The 20,522-nt window shown below is 38.1% G+C and overlaps 4 protein-coding genes across 5 annotated transcripts in view; 3 read left to right on the top strand and 1 right to left on the bottom strand.

Moving 5' to 3' along the window:
- The first annotated feature begins 10,885 nt into the window (after positions 1 to 10,885).
- Prosbeta5 (Proteasome beta5 subunit) lies at positions 10,886 to 12,320 on the top strand. The gene is made up of 5 exons (XM_031986417.2): positions 10,886 to 11,079; positions 11,350 to 11,506; positions 11,575 to 11,787; positions 11,857 to 12,090; positions 12,153 to 12,320. The coding sequence occupies exons 1-5, from the start codon at positions 10,936 to 10,938 to the stop codon at positions 12,254 to 12,256; spliced, it is 852 nt and encodes a 283-aa protein (XP_031842277.1). The 5' UTR covers positions 10,886 to 10,935; the 3' UTR covers positions 12,257 to 12,320.
- Positions 12,321 to 12,542: 222 nt separating this feature from the next.
- Positions 12,543 to 14,296, top strand: LOC116431267 (death-associated protein 1). Its single transcript, XM_031986419.2, has 3 exons — positions 12,543 to 12,712; positions 12,880 to 12,979; positions 13,386 to 14,296. Exons 1-3 carry the CDS (start codon positions 12,664 to 12,666, stop codon positions 13,543 to 13,545), a joined length of 309 nt encoding a protein of 102 aa, XP_031842279.1. The 5' UTR covers positions 12,543 to 12,663; the 3' UTR covers positions 13,546 to 14,296.
- Positions 14,297 to 14,443: 147 nt separating this feature from the next.
- On the top strand, positions 14,444 to 20,036 carry LOC116431268 (Extracellularly regulated kinase 7). Of its 2 annotated transcripts, XM_076370450.1 has the most exons (12): positions 14,444 to 14,889; positions 15,644 to 15,863; positions 15,962 to 16,092; positions 16,179 to 16,354; positions 16,431 to 16,570; positions 16,654 to 16,846; positions 17,272 to 17,412; positions 17,484 to 17,662; positions 17,733 to 17,873; positions 17,946 to 18,100; positions 18,210 to 18,236; positions 18,377 to 18,525. In XM_076370450.1, exons 1-11 carry the CDS (start codon positions 14,800 to 14,802, stop codon positions 18,234 to 18,236), a joined length of 1,593 nt encoding a protein of 530 aa, XP_076226565.1. In that variant the 5' UTR covers positions 14,444 to 14,799; the 3' UTR covers positions 18,377 to 18,525. The 2 variants fall into 2 exon arrangements, with proteins under 2 accessions (XP_076226565.1, XP_031842280.2); XM_031986420.2 differs by lacking the exon at positions 18,210 to 18,236 and having other exon boundaries at positions 18,377 to 20,036.
- LOC116431265 (QRFP-like peptide receptor) overlaps positions 16,351 to 20,522 on the bottom strand; it is a 28,512-nt gene continuing 24,340 nt past the window's right edge. The window contains exons 9-10 of the transcript XR_012999322.1: positions 16,857 to 16,914; positions 16,351 to 16,749 (exon numbers count right to left, since the gene is read on the bottom strand). The gene's annotated coding sequence lies outside the window, so the exon portion shown is untranslated. The remainder of the gene's footprint in view (positions 16,750 to 16,856; positions 16,915 to 20,522) is intronic.

Raw genomic sequence — 20,522 nt, 5'->3', positions numbered from 1 at the left:
CTTCACGAGCGCGAACGAAGGAGGAAGATATCGGCCGCGGAGAGTTATTATCGTACGAGCGATGGAATGACGAAGAAACGAGGCGACGAGGCGAGGAAGAGAACCGTAAGGGTAAAAATCAGTGATAACCCCGGATCACACTAAGGTCGTATCATTACTAGGCTACTGACGCAATTCTATCGCGATACGCGTTGCAGGGGGTCCTCGGATCGTTGTTGTTGTTTTCCACTTTGAACGTTGCTCCTGCCCCCATGACCACCTTTTTCCTTCCTTCTCTCTCTGCATCGACTGTTTCCCCTTGTTCTGCGCTGTATTTTCTGTTTTCAGTGCTCTGTTTTCTTTCCTGCATTTTTCCATTTTTTTCCACGTTCAGCGTTACGCGTGTATAATCTTCGAGCTCCAACGTCAGAGGCACGAGGCAGCTTCCCGAAGTCGTTCGATGATGAAACTTCGCCGTTTAATTACTCTTCTGTTCGCTGGCCACCACGGAATTTTAACACGAGCTCGGTGAGCCCCGCGCGTCTCGGCGTTGTTGAATGTTTACTTGTCTTTTCAGGACGCTCACTGCTGGGCAGACATCCGTAAAAGCCCTTAAGATCCAGGTAATTTTTTTAATCAAGTAGAAAGTGAAGAGTTGTGACTTATCGTGATTGATTAAGTGGTTGTTCTGACGATCCTTCTGCGTTTCATAAAGGCCAATTTAGTTCTGTGATTCTTAGTGCCTTGTCACACTAATTAACCATTACGTTTGAAAAAAAATTGTGTCATACATACATGATTGATAGTACGATTGGTTGTAATTTGAATGAAGTACATTTCATTCATCTTTCCACTGCATTCTTATTAAGTGCATTTGTAATATTATTAATCCATTTTTTGTATCTTAATCTCATGCCCTACAATATCGTGTCAGACTCGTGGTGAATATTTCAAATAAAATTTAACAAATATAAATATCACTTAATTCTCCCAAGTCCGAATTGAATATTATTTTTCCTATTATTAATTATAATTCTTCTAAGTAAACGTAGACATAGAATATGTATAGAATTTTCCTTCTTCTATAATGAACTATGAACAACAAAATATATTTGTGAAGCCCGATTAGGAAAGGAATCATAGGGCAATGGGTTAATTTGCTTTATCTGCAGTTTCTTATATGTAATCTTTTTTTTTTATTTACACTGTACACCTGACCCTTGATTCACGTGATCTCAATTTACGCATCCACAAAATATATTTTCCTAGAAGTTTTTGTTTGTCGAATCCGACGGACATGGAGACTCGGCTGCTACGTTTCTTAAAAAGCCCAAGGTGGAACGTGCGGTCGATTCCCCTTGCCCTCCGCACCTTTAATTTTTAATTATTTTTCGTGGTAAGCTATTTGAATGTGTATTTCCAAAATTTCTATTTACTAGCTTTTATTTCCAATATTTTTTCTTTTGTACTGACAGACTTTTTTACGCGATCTTCATTCGCGTAAAATAAATCCACATAGAACGAATTTTCGCTTAAATCAAACGTTAGGTGTACCTTGTCTTCTATTGTCTGCTATACTTTATCCTAAATATTTCTGTTAAATACTTTTTTTATGTATCAAAGGGTTGCTATTGAGCCAGTTAACTGCGTTTGACGAGTATACGCGTCATCTTAAAGCTGGAAATGATATTAATTCTTTCAAAGATGAATCATTTATTTTTTCAAATAAACATGTAATTCTTCTTTGTTTTGCTTTGGTTTTCCATTAAAATATTCCCTAGGTGCATTCGTCCTGCGTTTGACGAGCACATATTTCATTTTTAACTTTATTGCCCGCAAAATGAGAGATTTTTTATACTAAATTCTACAGTTAACAGGTGAATTCATTATTATTAATACTAGTAACCGATATCTTACTTTGAAAATTGACAAGGAAATCCATTGATACACAACGATAATTCATAGTATCCACGAGCTTTATAAGGTGCGAGGCTATAACGTAAGTATGTCTGCACGATACACACGCAAGCCATGGACAAAAATGCCCCGATAGCCCTATAGCACCGATAACCCTTTTCCCGGTCGAGCGATAGCCACAAGTTGAAATAATGAATTTTAATCCTCCGCCTGATATTATTTTCTTGCCTCGATATTTTTCTTTTTGTAAACACACACACGGTGCTGCTCTTTCTATCTCCTGAGATATCAATGTTCGCATTTACTCTTAAAGTTATTTTTTGGTCCACTTAAATCTCTGTAATCTCTTAATTGTTTATAATCAAGTAATAAATCACCAATAAATCAAGCAACAAATTAGGAAACTGACGTGCAAACATGTTTTTTAAACTCACAGGGCTTAACTCTTGTCTTAAAATATCGAGTTGCACTCGTGACAAAGATTTCAAAGAAGAATTAGCAAATGTAAAAGTCACTCTACTCCCTTACGTTGCAATTAAACGTTATTTGCCTATCACCGATTTTGAATATTTGGAGCAAGTGTAGGTATAGGAAGAGCATTGAATTCTTTTTTACTTCTAATAAAATTTGATCAATGAAATAGTTCTAACGAGTGTAGTTGTAGAAAAATTCGTAGGCAAAGGATTAATAGTTCACTCCAACAAACTCTTCTGATGTACTATACTATAAAGATATACTATGGAGTAACATAAACATAATAACACAAAATGAATAAAATTTAACGTAGATCACGTCATTATCTGTATACTTTCTCAAAACCAAATATTACTTTAGAAAACAATTACTGCATTCTTTCATCCCCTAAAAGACTTCAACAATCTTCGTGTCATTACTCAAAGTCCTGTATAAAGTTAATTTTAAAAGGCACAGAAGCCAAACCAAAGAATTAGAACACCAAAGGAACATTTTCCGATAACTGATGACCACACGAATTCCGAGTAACACCCCGCTCTCTCCTCGATTTACCCTCCTTGCGAGCTCCCGTACAAAAGTAGGTTACGGTTCTCGCCGTTTCCTCCTAAAACCCCCTACGTGCATACTCGCACACCTACTTTTATCAGGCCCACTCGAACCTACACGTTTCAACGAGTGGGCTCGCTTGTGTACGAGTCCGGTGTGACGAGTCAGCAGTAACTGAGATTTCGACACGGACCTCCAGGTATTCTCTGATGTAGCTTCTTTCGAAAAACGGGACCATCTATCGATCGTCAAGAGCCGGACACTTGAATTATTTTTCTATACAGAAGTATATAGTTTTTAGTAAGCAAAGGAGAAAATTGTTGTGTTACACTCACATACAGAGCGTACAAGCTTAAAGTGTCTAATTGTAAGTTAACTTTTGTTTTTACCACTAAAACTATCGAGCAATTAAAGTGGCTTATTTTCAATTTCTTATAAAAATAAGAACAATACGTTTCTTGAGGTTCGAAGAGTCTCTTAGTTCTGTATCTATATACATAGATACACTTTACTTGAAAATCTTTCGCAAAAACGCCTTCATAATTTAAATATTTGCACAAGAAAAATTCTGAGGTAGGTTAACTTCTCAACTATTTTTTTTTAATGCTCTGCAAAATTATAGTTCTAGATTAATAACAGAAGTACAGGGTATCTTTATTTGGAAATATTCAGAAGACGTACTACGGAGGACGCTAACTTTGCATGAATATTGCATCAGCTCCTACAGTTGACCACGCAAACGTTACATATCGAATGATTCAGTGTACACGTTGTTTCATTAGCAAAGTAGAAAGTAGCAGCTTATGGCTACTGGAACAGAAGAGTCTTCAGCTTGACTCTTATTCAATCAACAAACCCTTAGAATCAAGAATTATTCTTGAGCCATAAGAATATTCTTTTCTTTCGAACATTAATACTTCAGAATGAAAAATATAAAATTACTTAGCTATCATTTTGAGTTATTTGTTTCATCATCTTTTCTATTCGCGAGTTTTGAACTGCATAACAGCTAAGGTTATCAACGTCAATGATTTATATATTTTTCCAATGAGAAACTTAATTTACAATTCAAAAGTTAGAAGCTGATGATATTCACAACTATCTAATGTAACTATTTATACGTACAGATATTTACAACATCAATTCATTCTCATCAACAGTACCCTAAAGTATTACAAAAGCTTAATAAAAAAGTTTAATTAAAAAAGAATAGAAACAAATGAATCAAAAAATATCCATCTAATAGAAAAATTTGATTCGTTTCTGTTTACTTCATTACCGTTGAACGTTACAGTTTACAACATTTTTATTAGATCTCAATTAATAAATTACATTTTACTAATCTTTCCCGAAAAGAAGTTAACACCAACCATATCACGATTCGGTTAAATGGCGGGTTTTAAAATTAGATTTTAAATTCTGCGTCTTTTCTCGTCCATATAACTTTATATCAATAAATTTATATCGATTCCTACATTATCTTATTAATCAATTTTTAAATTTTTATATTTCTTGTTTTTTCAATTTCCACTAAGACAAATATATCATCTAACTTACCACCTTTATTTTGTAGCCAATTATTTGACTGATTGCGGTAGGAATATATATTCTATTTATTTGAAACAAAGTAGCACAACTTAAAATATGTATTATTAGTTTTTAATTAAAAAATAGAAAAGCGTTCGAAAATAACGTTTGCTGTTTCTGTATATATTAACCAGTTAATTGCATTTGACGAGTATACACGTCATCTTACAGCTTGAAATAATACTAAGTCTTTCAACGATGAATTATTTACTTTTCCAGATAAACATGAAATTTTTCTTTGTTTTGCTTTAGTTTTCAGTAAAATATACTCTAAGTGCATTCATCGTTCGTTTGACGAGTACACACTTCATTTTTTTATTTTATTGCGCGCAGAACGAGAAATCTTTCAAACTAAATCCCATAGTTAACAGATTAAAAAGTCATCGATCAGATGAAGCAGCGATAAAACCGCGGTCGTTGGTCCTTGCCTCCTGTTTTCCACCCACGGTAGCAGGAATCAGCTGCAGTTTATACCGCGGCGGGCGCTACTTACTCTCGCTGCTAACTGCTCACCTTCACCTCGTCTCTTACTCAACGATCGCGGCGAGTTCTACCCCCGTTGCGTAATTACCGCCGCACGATCATTACCGAGTCGAATCGTCACTCGAGCGGAATAAGTGCGTATGCCGACCAACGTAAAATTATGCCTCCGCCGCCGGACTTGTACGCGCGACGGTGTGAACCACGAAACGAACAAACGTATTATCAGACGCAACGCCCGCAGTCGAGGGGTAGCTCGCGAGGCAACGTTTTCCCTGTTTGATGCAACAATCATAATTGCAACCTCCGATGCGCGTTCCTCCTGCCTAACGATTCAACAGACGGATCTTCGAGAAGAAACAAACATCGAAAATTAGGAAACATTTAGCTTGAACGTTTTCTAACTCCAGAGTTTCGGTTTTTCCGTTGTTTTCTTTTGCTAAACGCTTAGAATCTCAGATGAGACTCGCTGCATCCATACATTAGGTATATTCATCGCATACATTATACATTGTACTTTGCGCATTACACCATGCACATTATACCTTATACATTATACTTTATACACTATACCTTGCACCGTATACCTTATAAATTATGCATGAAATTCTAAAGGTACAGTTTCTTGGGAAGCTGCGAACATATGAACGAATGAGATTGTTTGGTACATCGTTGAACATTTGGACAAGTAGTTGTAATTGAATTTTATGTTTGTGGTGTTGAGGAATGAACTTTGGAGGATGTAAACGATAAAGACAATATTGTCAAGTGAAGTGGTAATTTGACATTTTCGTCCAAAATAAATTCTGATTCAATAGTAAAGTAAATTGATGGAAATCAACCTCACTCTTTTTTATTTCATAGACCTAAGCTAATCCTGTGGTGTCTTATGTTGCTCTTCGAATTAGGAATTCGCAAGTTGAATATCTTAAGAACTAAACAAAATAAACAAGATCAAAAAAGAAAAAGATATTACAGTAATGTGAAAAAGAAAGCAAGGGATGAAGAACAATCTCTGGAAGAACTTCCCCATATTTTACGTGAATTAATTTCTTGTTTACTATGCTGTAAAAAAGTACATTATTTCTTTAATTATTTAAAGTTGTATTAGATTCAGGAACTTCCAAAGATTTTTTTCGAATGGTTTCTATTGTTTGTCATTTACAGTTTCTTAGGCACGTACTCCTAAAACCTGCATTGCACCTGAATTATAAATCAAGTTAACTCTTCAGTTAGGATCGACTTTAATACTAAACTTTTATTAATTAGAAGAAAATCTGTAGGAACGTTCAACACTCGGTTAAGAATACTATGTACGCACTGAAATAGACGAAGGAATGAAATAGCCGCAAGAAAGGAAAAAAGTAGCACACAACTTGAGAAAAATAGAATGCTTCGAGCATCCGGAGTACAAGAAACGACATTTAATTTATTCATTCCATAATAGTGAGCACAAGCGATACTGTCGACAGCACTTTCGTTCACAAAGAATAGATTCAGAATACACGCGGTTGTATAAGAAATGTCCGATAATTTGCAAACGAGCGGACCTCGCGTGATACATCAAACCGATGGTTGTCCGAGCACATCTTTTTTGGGAATAATCTCAGATAGCACAGTCAATTCCGAGGAGATTATCCCGGCGCCAAAGATACCGCGGTTTAATTTTAGACTTTCTGTGGGAATGTTAATAAATTTCATGCTACAAAGAAAACGCGAAACGCAATACTCGTGGCACGTGTAAGTGCCAACAGCCAAGGACCCGATTTCTTCTTTTTTATTTTCTTTTCGTTTTTTATTCGTCGCCTCGTTCGGTTCTGATAAGAGAACCACTTCAGCTTTTCCGTGCGTGTTAGAGGCAGAGACAAAGCTCGCGTCCTTGCGCAGATTGAACATTGAACTCCAACGACGGCGACGACGGCGACGACGACGACGACGACAACGACGACGACGACGGTGGCAACGACAACAACGACAACAACGACGACGAACGTGAACCGGGATCATCATCTTTTCATACAACGATCGTGAATCATCGACCGGTCGAGACTCAACGGCACATGAAAAAGCATCTTTAATCGCGACAGGTTGGAACACGTGTACGAAGCTACTCGATGAACCCCCAAAAACAACAACATACTATGTAATTTCATTTTAATCGCGTCTACGTTCAACGAAAATTACTATACATCGTACTTGGCCGTGTCACCAACGACAAAAAAATCCACGGTGACATACGAATCGATATCGGAGGACCAGAAATTTACGACAACACACACGCGAGAAAACATGTTTGTTCGTGTCGAAGTTCGCGAGAGTGAATCAACACGATCGGTTATTTTGTTTGTTCGTTGCGATATTGTGCTTCCGAGTCGAGTATTATCGCTCCCTTGCGTCGAATCAACGTCCACGATTTCACTGAATAACGCGTCACGCGCGAAACGAGCGAAAACGATTCTGACGGTCATTGAATCGGAGGGACGTTGGAATCAAAAGGCGGCAAGATCGAGGAAGCATTGAGGAAAACCGTGATCGGGGACTCTTGCGCTGAAAGACGTAGGAGGAATGTTAGGAATACGAGAACGATTTTAACTTATCGAATCTCGCGTCGCACCATCGACCCCGCCGACCCTTAAAACCCGATAAAACGACCGGCTTCTGTTCGAGCGTCGAATGCGCTCGCACGTTATCAAAACGCTTTATCCGGTGGTCTTGTAAAGCAGACGGTCTTTAGGGATGCTGCGATAGCTTCAAACTTGATACATCGTTTTCCAAGGAAAGGGTTTCCTCTGAAAATCAAACTCTTTCGGAGTTCTTCCGTTAATCTATGAGAATTTTTATTTCGATGAGAGTATTTCAACGAGAAATACGTAGAAACTTGTTCATATATCATTGTTATGAGAAAAAGGGGAATTGAAATCTTCTTTTCTAGATATCAATAATTTTTAACTTCGTTGCCAATGATCTTTTACGTATTTATCATCTTAAACGAGAAGCCTTGAGGCTATCATTCTCGTAAAACATTTAGTGAACCCATTTGACCTTAACTCATAATTAGATTCAGTCATTATTGAAGTCATAGAAAAGAGGTTTTCGAAATTCCGTTTGGTAGATACTTCGGTACTTAAACTGCGGCGTCTTCCAGTTAATTCTGATAACGACGTCGTGTCGTGTCAACTCAGTTTGAAGGAAAAAGAAAAGGAAGAAACTACCAGCACCCGGTCCCAACGGATCCATGAAGACCATAGAGATCGGCCTGAATTATGCATGCATTGCAGAACAAAGATCCGATCAGAATTCGATGGCATCTCGTGTATAATGCGAGATCAGTATCGCCTCTTATCGGAGATACCGCTCGTACTAGTACTCGTAATGTCATCACCCGACTACTCACGTCGAACCACGACAATAAACGAAAAAAGGAAAGGAGAATGAAACGAGATGATAATCGGACCTGACGTAACATTGCAACAATCATTTTGGGTTACCGTGTCAGTAGACCCGGATACTGATATTCAGTTTATGCTGTGAGAAAAGCTCAAGCTTAATCATTAAAAGGAAAAAATTTAATCGCACTTTCCCACGACTATCGCCTACTTTCTGACGTCAAGAATTGATAGATTACTATTTGAGTTATTAAACCTTTTACTGCAATTTCTTACTGACTTAACTTCTGGTCACCTTCCTTGAATACTGTACAGCAGATAAAAAGATAAAGTTTCCATCTAATCTTGTTCTTGTTTAACTACAGAAGTTTACTTATTTGATCACTATTTCATGTTCAATTCTTTGAACTTCTACCGAGCTTTTATTATCTGAACACCTAAAAAGGTGATCCAAACACGAGCCCCAACTATGTGGATAAAAACTAGGTATTTCAATAGATTCAGATAAATGAACATATCACTGTACTTAAAAAATTTCCTGACGAGTACAGAAGTTATTACGATTTCGTAACGAGACGTAACCTGTGGAAAGCATCCGGAGGCTATACACGCTCGGTCTCCTGATGCGTTCGCCGTTCGGAAAAGGGATCGTTCAATGACGATAACGGGTGCTAGAGAGGAGCGAAGAAATGTTATCGTTATCGGTGTTCCGTGGCGGGCAAACATCGACCGCTTTACGAAGAGGATCGCGAAAGAAAATATGCAATTATTATTATCGTTATTTCGGGATAACGTCGCGCGTCTTATGGGTGGTGCGATCCCGGGACCGACCAATCGCCGCGCACCGTATAGTGCCTTACCCCCTTACACGTGACCCTTTCTTCACAGCTACTACGTCATATTGATGACCCCGCAAGAAGCAAAACAATGCGCGATGGTGATATTCAAGCAATGCCTTGCTCCGAAACACCGAGATCGTGTTTTCTGCTCCACGCCGGTATCAAAATGTGACGGGCCCTCGCTTTTGATTATCTTACCACTATAAATCACGCGATACATGGACCGTGGAGTACGCCTCCACGTGGAACGATACGTCAACTAGGTTTGGACCAGCGTACAGAGAGGCCAAAAGTACCGAACTTTCTTTCTCTCCTCTGTTCCTCCGCGCTTGTGTCCTTTTATCGCCATTGATACCAACAATCAGACACCACAATAATAAACAGTTCGGCAAGATTTAAAATTGTTGTAAACGTCGCGGGATAGATAACTTTCGAATGAATATGTATTATGTATTACAGGCTGAATGGGTACGCGATACAGAGGAGTATAAAATACACTGTGGTCTCTACTGGCAGTGATCTTTTATCGAGGAAACATTGTAATTCCTGAAATGAAGGGGTTAAACTTTTAGAGAAATTTTATGGTTCTATTAAGTAGGCGGTGGGATGTTGATGGTATTACTGAAAGTTAAAGTGACTGCTGCGACTAAATTGTATATTTTATGAAGTGTGCGAGATATGTGCGACTCTAATGTTCTTAACATTCATGGAATGAAACTGAAAGAAATTATTTTTAATTTTTTATTCTGAAATTAACATCAAAATCATGTCCACGATAAATTTCAGTGTATCAATATTTCAATATTTCAGCATTTCAATATATTAGTTTTTCAATATTTTACTATTTCAGTATTCCAATATTTCAATATTTCATAATACAATGTACAATATTTATTGAAATATTAAAATTATATTCATATACGTAATATTTGTAACATTAGAAGGAAATAATATCATAGATTGTTAAAATATGTAGTCATTATAATACAAGAAAATGTCGATTTGCTAAGGTTTAATGTTAAATGGGTTTATAAATAAAATGTCTTACAAATATTTTTAAAAGTTTCATTTATTATGTTCCCATGGTGTGACTCATTATTTTCTCAAAAAGTAGTGAGATTTCTGTTTCGAATCAGCTCCCTATGATATTAATGCACATCTCGCACCATCAAACGGTAGCATCTGCAACGAATTCTGAAAATGTCCATTGATATATCATCAACGGTCGATAAAAAAGTTTAAACTTATACCAACAACGAAAGATAAGATAGAATTCTTCCTAAAATTTTAAATTTTATCTTCGATATTGTTAGAAATTATTCTCGTAGACATTTTCCCAATATAAAATAAAGTTGCAGATAAAATAATAGTCTAATCGTAACATAAAACTTTCCGAAATTATAGAAAGTGAAACTAAAATAACAAAAGATTTGTTTACAAAATTTACTCTTAAGGGATCTGTGTACAAAGCTTTATCCCTATCAGATTTGTAAAATTTTCAGAAATACAGCCTAGAATGACCTATAAAACAAGTTGTATTTTAGGGATTTGAAAAGTGTCCGCCATATTCAGCAATAGATTGATCACTATAACTACTTGCGAGAAAATCAGCCCTCTGGTAATGGCTTGAAAAACATTATTTCAATATAACGCCGAATGCGCCCACTATCACGAACATACTGAATTAACAAGATGACAAGCATTCGGTAGTAGAGATTATTACAAAAATGGCGCTCGCTGAAGTTTGCGGTCTCAATTCTTATGTTGATTTTAATACAAAACGTGAAGGAAATTTCTTTTCGGGGGAAATCGAAGCTTGTACCAGGAATTTTATTAACAATGCACAGCTAGCTGTACCACCATACATAAATGTAAGTTGATTAACCAAAACATTAATTTTACATTTCTTCCGTAACTACATTTAAATTTGCACCATCATGTGGTTATTGCTTGTAAATAACATACTATACTATATATTTTTAAATATATGTTAGAATAATTTTGTAATTTATAAAATTTCTTTACAAATTAGAAATCTCTTTTCGAATATATAAATCAATAGAATTTAAAACTGTACATAAAGGTTAGAAGTTGACATGCAGAATTTGAATCAATTCTTAAGTACTGTACTTTATGTATAGCCAGCTGAAAAATTAGCCCGCCTTGCAGAAGGAACTGATGAAACTGGGAAACATCTAAAAATTAAGTTTGATCATGGAACTACTACATTGGGTTTCCAATATAAAGGTGGCATTATTCTTGCTGTTGATTCCCGTGCAACAGGAGGACAGTTCATTGGTATATAATAAAAATATATATAAACATTTAAAATTTATGAAAATATTCTACGAAACCTCTTCTTTTAGGTTCATCCAGCATGAAGAAGATAGTAGAGATTAATAATTATCTTCTTGGAACATTGGCTGGTGGTGCTGCTGATTGTGTTTATTGGGACCGTGTATTAGCAAAGGAATGTCGTATGTACGAATTAAGAAACAGAGAACGTATTTCTATTGCAGCTGCTAGTAAGCTTCTGTCTAATATGGTATATAATTATAAAGGAATGGGTTTAAGTATGGGTAAGTTTGTCTTTTAAAATTAACAATATTTTATGCTTCATAGATAGTTAACAATGCCTTTATTCTTAGGTATGATGCTGGCTGGTTGGGACAAAAGAGGACCTGGCCTATATTATGTTGATTCAGAAGGTACTCGTACTCCAGGAAAGGTTTTCAGTGTAGGATCTGGATCAATCTATGCATTTGGTACACTTGATACTGGATACCACTGGGATCTATCTGACGAAGAAGCTTATGATCTTGGCAGAAGGTCCATTTATCATGCCACTCACAGAGATGCTTACTCTGGTGGTATTGTACGAGGTATGTATTGATAATACTAAAATACAAATATGATACATAGTAAGACAAATTTTTTTTTGCAGTCTATCACATGAAATCAACAGGCTGGGTTCACATTTCTGATGAAGACTGCAAAGATCTTCACTACATGTACCAAGAAGAAAAACAAAAGAAAGCTACTGAATAGAAATTTCGAATTATTATATTCTGATAAATGTTTCTTTAATAAAATTAATTTCTAAAAATAAAAATGTTTAATGTTTTTATGTTTGTACATTCGTTAACAATCCCTTTTTAATTCCTTAGAATGAACACTTCGATCGTTATCAATGATATTTTTTACGTTACGTTTTAAACGTATACAAAAATACAAAATTAAATATTGCACAATATTGAGAAATTTACACTATAGAAAAGATAAAGCGAAAGAAACGTGCTTAAATGCCTCCCCACTGCTATCATCACTACGGGTACATATTACAGCGCCGGCCGCCATCGAATCAGTGATTGGTGTCGCAGTGCAACAAGCGAAACGTATTGTTCCTTAGAGCAACGCAAGTGTATTCTTATTTTCACCTATTAATTGGTGTACAAATGTCGAGTCCTGACGAATGCAAACTCAAGGGTGGACACCCTCCTGCAGGTAACAAATTAAATCGTAATTTTCTTTACAAGAAAAGAAAAAGGTTAAATATGTTTACACGATTCATGCAATGACGTCGCTCTACACCTGCTGGAAATTTCAAGGCCAACTAATCGTTAAACTTCTTTATTATAAAATATATATATTCTTTTATTTTTCTGCTACAGTAAAAGCAGGTGGAATGAGAATTACCCAACATAAATCACCGAAAGAGGATCGTGAAATAAAGCCGATCAAGGATGCAGATGAAAGTAAACCATCGAGTAGGTAAGTGCATGTACCTGATGTATACGATAAAGATAAATATGCGGCTCAACCCAAAAGCAATAAAAAGCTTGCAATTAACATATAAATAAACATATTGCTTATTGGATTGAATAATGAACACTGAAATGTGATAAAAATTCGAATTGACCCCCAGGACAGTAGTTTTTTTTTTGTAGTCAATGGCGTGTATGTGTGTAGTCTGATTCACTACATCTGCCATACTTACGATAACGTCATTATTCGTATTACGTACATTTATGAAACAATATGGTACCATCAAAATAGACTTTTTTTTAATAAAAACTCGTTACATTGCAATGAAAATCAGATTATTAACGATAATAAGATAATATTGTTTCTTTTTACTCTCATTTAATACAGATTATAAATTTTAATTATATTTCAGTCCACCTAAAACTGTTATGATCAGCGGATTTCCTGCAAAAGGAAATGCAGACTTTCCTCCAGAAGCTGTTCAAGTCTTCCATGAAAAGCCTATACCAACTCATGATGCACGTCCTGCTCACTGTTCGCGCCCCATCATTATTCAACAACCCAGGAAGTGAACAACACGTGTATTATTGATCAGGAGGGCAGTAACTGAAAACAGTGGCCCATATACAATTAAATGAAAAAAAAGAACAAAAAAAGATGAAGAAAGAAGAATAAATACACATGTGTGTATGTAGTTAAAACATTTCTTTGGGATACAATGATCAGCTGTATGTACACAATTTTCTAACGCAAACATATGATCTGTTTCCCAAGAAGCTGTGGTTTTATGTAACGCGAAACAAAATACCTCGCGAGAGTTTATTACTGTTATCAAGAGAGAAAAGAATTTATTTTTTATTGCAGAGTCGCGCAATTCCAGTATCTGCATTTAGACGAATGATTAACTCCGTTTTATCGGATGATTATCATTCTCGAAGATACCATTATTAAAATATTATACTGATAGCACGCCGTTATCTCTATTTTTTGTAATTCGTGCACTTTATTAGACGCGTTATATTGTAGAATATATGTAACCGCCTTCGGGACCAGAATGCATTTCAATATGTAGTGCTCGAGGAACTATTAATATTTCATATATATTTTGTTTTTAAGTTTACGTGTCCCTGCACCGTAGTCAACCGTAGAAACTGTAGAAATATTGTTAACCTATGTAAAATCCGCGATTTGATTGATCCAAGAACACACTGCAATATTTTGTGAACATAATTGTCAAGCATGTAAATGTCGAACGAGTATCGTCACGTTGGCCACAGTTTATACGAAACTTAAAAGAAAGAAATATACGTTCTTGTACGTAAATGTTAGTATGTTTTAATTACTTCATTCCTCATTTTTATACCAGCATAAATCCTAAATATGAAGCTTCTCTATAGTACAATATCCAACATCTAGTTTCAGGATGTACTTATGCATTATTCTCATATAAAATTGTAAAATAGAAAACTGGAAAAGTACATCCTGTCCAAAGAACCAACTTTCCAGACACGTAACATTGTCTATAAGGGTTCATGGATTCTGACCGCGGTTAGACCGTCACGCGATGTCGTTGGTAACCGTGAGTAGCATTGAACATAGTCGTCATGGCGACTAATATGAATTCTATAAACATAGCCGCATTGATGTGTCAAAGGCTGAATGAAAAGTCTGTCCGAGTGGAGCTTCCTTCCTGATGTGTAAAGATGTGAATGTGTTACGGGTCGTGAACGTCATTTCCGTCTGAAAATTTTCGTACGTCCATAATCTTTGAAGTGTCCAAGACCTTCTGGTTAGCAAAGCTCGACCCTGTTCAAGGTCTCGTCACGATGTCGGGGAAAAATACCACCGAAAAGATTCCGGAAATCGACGCACACGTCAGCAAACATTATGACATAATTCGACGTCTCGGCAAGGGGGTAATTATTCCCTTTCATTATTTTTTTTCTTTTCGTCGTTACTTATAATTCTATTATTTTTTTAACTAACTCCACAATTAAACATTTCTCGTAAGTCCTCGTAATTCCTTATGTTGTCCCTATAAATGTCATTTCATCGTGATTATTGAACAATCAGGATTTATAAAAATATGAAACAACAATATATGTACAAGTGTGTATATATACCATTTTTATGTTTATATTTTAATACACAGTGTTTCTAACATCTACAAGTCCTTATAATTTTCTATTAAACCTACGCATTTTTAGAGATGAATCTTTTACTTCATTTAAATTTTATTTATTTTTATCTTTTCATATTTTATTTAAATTTTATTTTTCGCAAAGTCCATTATGTACATACAATTATAATTACGTATTCATACACATAAATTAGTACATTTTACATTGGAATAATCGTGCGTGAATAGAGCAACATGAAAAATGCTTTCAAACGAATCACGATCTTCTGCAAGCGTTGGTTGATACGATAAAACATCTATTCTAGAAAATTGCAGAAGTATATAGACACGATTATCAATAACAGTTGTCGTGGTACCTACATCGCGGAAAAGTGTAACTAGAACCAATCGATACTTGAGCAGTTAAATCGTGACAACGAATACCGGAAGCAACAACTGTAATTGCCGTCGCCCGGTTTCGCGTAACGACGGTACCGTGCGGAACATAAATTTCGATTTATCGAGTCATTGACACACCACTTGCTCGACAGGCCTATGGTATAGTTTGGAAGGCGATTGACAGAAAAACGAAGGAGACGGTCGCGGTGAAGAAGATCTTCGACGCTTTCCAGAACCAGACGGACGCGCAGCGCACGTTCCGCGAGATAATGTTCCTACTGTCGTTCGCCAATCACGAGAACATCATACGACTGATCGGTCTGCACAAGGCGGACAACGACCGGGATATATATCTCGTGTTCGAGTTTATGGGTGAGTTTTACCCGGTTCAAAGGAGAGTTCACGAAGGTCACGTGCCGCGGCGATTCTCAGACATTTGGCCTGAAACACGTTTCGGCCCGTTTCCCCAGAAATCGATCTCCACAACGTCATCAAAAAGGGCAATCTCCTCAAGGACATCCACAAGGTCTTCATCATGTATCAGCTATTTAGGGCGATCAAGTACATACATTCGGGGAACGTGATACATAGGGATCTCAAGGTAAACTCAAGTCTCCTTCTTCTTCTTTTCCCAGCTAAGAATTACAACTTCTTGGTGACGATCTTGTTTTATCATGAATCCTTCAGCCGTCGAACGTTCTACTGAACTCGCAGTGTCACTGTAAAATCGCCGACTTTGGTTTAGCGCGATCGGTCACTCAGATCGGCGAAGGTGACGGCGAAAATGGCAGCGATCCAATCCTTACGGATTACGTCGCGACCCGCTGGTACCGAGCGCCGGAAATACTTGTCGCGTCTAAAAGGTATTCCTGTCGTTTTTCGAATATGGTTGGATTTCAAACAGAGTTTGATAATAGTCTGGCCACTGGCGACGTTTAGGTACACCAAGGGTATCGACATGTGGTCCTTAGGATGTATTCTTGGTGAAATGCTCCTGGGGAAGCCGCTGTTCCCTGGTTCATCGACAATCAACCAGGTTGAAAGAATAATGGCCACTCTCCCAACGCCCAGCAAGGAAGGTAATTCCCCGCAGTGATACGTCCGAGGACACAAAAGGAAGACATCAATCGTTCGATCCTCCTCGGCGACTTTTTTCTTCCAGATTTGATGTCAGTCTGCGTCGGTTACGGCACGAATTTGCTAGAGAAAACACCGAGCGGGCCGAGGCGATCATTGAGGGATCTATTGCCCGACGTGTCTGGAAAGGCATTGAACCTTATCAGCAATCTAATAGTGTTCAACCCCAATCGCAGATTAACCGCTGTGGAGGCTTTGGAACACCCCTACGTAGCTGAGTGCGTGTACCTTTTATATTGTTAGTCCAGTTAACCCTGTCCTTATCCATATATTTGAAATATTAATTCTAAAAAGTGGAAGACAAGTAACAATTTTTTAATAACATTCTTAAATTCGATAGCATTTTGAACAAGATAAAAACGACTAACGCAAAAAACGCCAAACAAACGAAATGGTGCTAAAAATAGCAGGGTTAGGCTGCGTGCAGAAAATTCTAAAAATTATTTCCCTAAAAATATGGCGGAATCTCCTAATTCTGCTGCTGGTTGCGTTCAATAAACTTTCTAAAATTAGCGGGTTGACCAGATAAAGTAGAACTTCTTACATTAGTGTATAAAGAACATCGATGAGAGTCGTTAAGAAAATTTTAAATAAAATAATATACATCGTTCGTGTTTCCGATGACATATCGTTTGGTTTATAGTTTTCATAGACGGAACAACGAACCGGAACGAGGATCGAGCGTGGTGTTGCTGCTCAGAGACGATGTACAACTCTCCGTTGATGAGTACAGAAATAAGCTTTACTCGATGATGGACGAGAAGCATCGTAAGCATAAAAACATGTGAGTAAATTTGCTGACCGAACCAATAGTTAACTCCACCCGAAATGGAAAGAGGAATATATCGTCGACAGGTCCAAGTCCAGAATCAGACGACTTTCAGAACACATCAGGAAGGAAACTACTGCTAATCGTTCTAGTCCTGTCATCGGTCAAGGTGACGGGACTGTTGGCAAGAATCATGCGCATTCGTACCAAGATTTACGCAAGGATAAAAATAAAAACGACGTCTACGAGCCTTCCTGTTGCGAAGGTAAAGCTGGCATTGATTTGTTTAAAAAATCGATCGATTAAATAGTTAAAAGTTCTTTCTCTCCTTGCAGCACGTGATCAGCTAGCGAGCAGGAAAACTACACGACAGCAACAAATTGATAGCGGTGAGAGAATTACGAAGACAAGAACTATAAGCACCTCAATGGAACCTCAAACGCAAAACTCGACCGTCAAGAATCTACGGCCGACTGGTAATTATCTTAACATTGCCGGATATTTATGCAATTACTGTATACGCTGACAACATTCTTAACATCTGGCAGCCAAAAGCGTGGCCACGCAGTACACGTATAATTTAATGAACGGAAACGTAAACAACTTCACACCCAGCGGAACTAAGAGTTGCCTGTACATTAACCAACAACACCGGCAGTTATCCAAATCCCAGCGATCTATACAGTCCGACCAAGTGCCGATGGTAAGGTCGCTAATCGAATAATCTCTCTTTGTTTCTCCGATCTGCACGGTACTTAAAAATTCGTCGTGCTCTTCGCATAGGAGTAACACGGACGATTCTATCATTACAGGCTACTTGTCACGTGGGAATCCTTTAGGTACTGTAACCATTCGTACGACCAAACAGTTCACGCTTCTCGCACTCAGAGCATCGTGCTTTCTTCTCTTCTATATTTATCCACTTCGGTATTGCGATTTTCTTTCTTCAACCACCAACAGAGGAAACTTACGATTTCAGTGGTCCCCTGATGGAACATCGGGTCAGATAGCGCAGGCAGGTCGGACGAAGACACGAAAGAACTGCAAGCAGGACTGCGCACCTGCTCGGTTCACGTCGGACACGAACTGGCGCGAGAAGGATCGTCAGAAGATCGCGTCTACGCACGACAGTCCCCAAAGTCTACAGGCGAAGTATTTTGTGAAGACTCCGGACAGTACTGTCAGTTACTATCTCAGATCTAGCAGCAACAACAACGCCAAAAACACCACCGGCTGCAAAGCGAACAGCGCTGAATCGGTGTACGCCTCGCGTCCATCAACTACGAAGAATCAGGCTATCCGGAATTATTTGAATCAAACGATGCCGGCGCGAATCGAGGAACAAAAGCCACTTCCTTGCCGGACGAAAAGCGGCCGTTCCCTGCCCGATCATCGCATGATCCTGCGGAACAATGTTGACAAATCACAGCCGGCAGACTGTCTCACTAACGGCGCTCATCGATCAAAGACCTCCGCTCCAAATCGCAGCTGCGCCATAAGGGCGCAGTCGAAACACTCCGATGAGACAAAATGGACCTCGCCGATGAACAACTCGCGTTTTCTTGACAGTTATAGTCAGAGTCACGGTGTTATAACGGCGTCTGCGTACAAAGATCTGCGAAACGGGAATATAAGATGGTAAAAAAATATCGACGGGTCGAACTTTCAGGGAAAATGAACGGCGACTTCCTGTCAGAATTTATGCGCTTACAAGAGGGCCCCGATAAAATATTTTTATACTATTCTTTTCGTCGAGTAGATCTTTTTACATCTTCGTAGACACTTAAATTCCCGGGAATGTTCGATGTCAGTATTATAAATAAGTAAGAATCGTCGTTTTTTCTTGTATCAGCAACAGTCGAAAGATGTATTATCAAGCATCGTCGTGTTCTTTAGGTGGTCGATGCGAAAATGCAATCGCGGGCTGACGGTGGCCGTTCCTTTTCTCGAAAGCTGCGAGCTGTGTCGCGCAGTTACTAGTCGAAAGTTCCTAAATAAAATTTACAAGAAGCCAGCATGTCGAACAATCGATACTCCGAGTTTCCACGGGAGGGACCCTTGTTCCGCGCGGAAGCATCGTCGACGCAAACAATGGCAAACAATAAAACTGATCCCGCGGCGAACGGTACTTTAAGCGCTTAGGTAAGCAGAATCTTGCGAGCTACGATCTTTTTATAACCGTACGATATAAGGATCGAAGAACCGGAGGTATGAAATAATCAATAAAGATCGAATCTCACCTATTTCGTTAAACTGACTATCTGCATCTTCATTGTCCCTGGAACACTGCATAGTAAAACTCGATCGGGAGTCCGATAATCACCGCGTTGAAATTCGACGGAGACTCGAAGACACAACCGAGAGCAAAGTAAATAACCACGAAACTCGGAGCTAAATAAGAAAAAGCCTAAAAGGTTCGGAAGTGTATCAATTTCGATGTTTCTCGACCATGAGAGGCGAAAAATTAACCTTGCTTCGTTGTTACTCGTCGACATTGTTGTTGCCCGTGTAGCGTGTAAATTTCTTTGTAATATATCTTTTTGTGATACTTTTACGCGAGCATGTGGTAATGTCTAATTCCAATGTATTACCTGTCGTGGAATAAATTTGTACTAAAGCAACAGCGGCCTCTCTTCGACCCGATCAAAAGCGTCATAAAGAGATTGCCTTCTATCGGCCCGGCGTGCCTTTCGCACCGAAGGAACGAGACCGCCGCGTTTTCCATTTTCCATCCAGTGACGCAATCCGCCTCGTTGCTTGGCGATGCCGTGCAGACCTCTAGTTCCGTGCATCGAAAGGATTGCTAATAGAAACGTTATCCCGAATGTTCTCCGGGATCTACGAGAAAATAAGAAAAAAAAAACGTTTGAAATGACTAACATAATTCCTCCTCGTTTTTGCTTGAAATTTGCTCCCAACGAAATTTACAGGCGATTCCTTGAATCTCCATCAATCACGTTATTTTCCAGAACAGGCTTTTTATAGCGTCGAGTGATATTTGCTAGGAATATACAGATCGATATAAACGCTTTCATAAAAATACTACGGACTCGTGTTCCGCCCGAGGTTCATCACGAGCGATTTGTTTCGGGCCAAATATTCATTTCGCGAGCAATATGAGCCGC

Source organism: Nomia melanderi, chromosome 9 (assembly GCF_051020985.1).
Source record: "Nomia melanderi isolate GNS246 chromosome 9, iyNomMela1, whole genome shotgun sequence".
In the NCBI taxonomy this organism is placed as follows: Eukaryota; Metazoa; Arthropoda; class Insecta; order Hymenoptera; family Halictidae; genus Nomia; species Nomia melanderi.
This window is presented reverse-complemented; position numbering and strand designations above follow the sequence as displayed.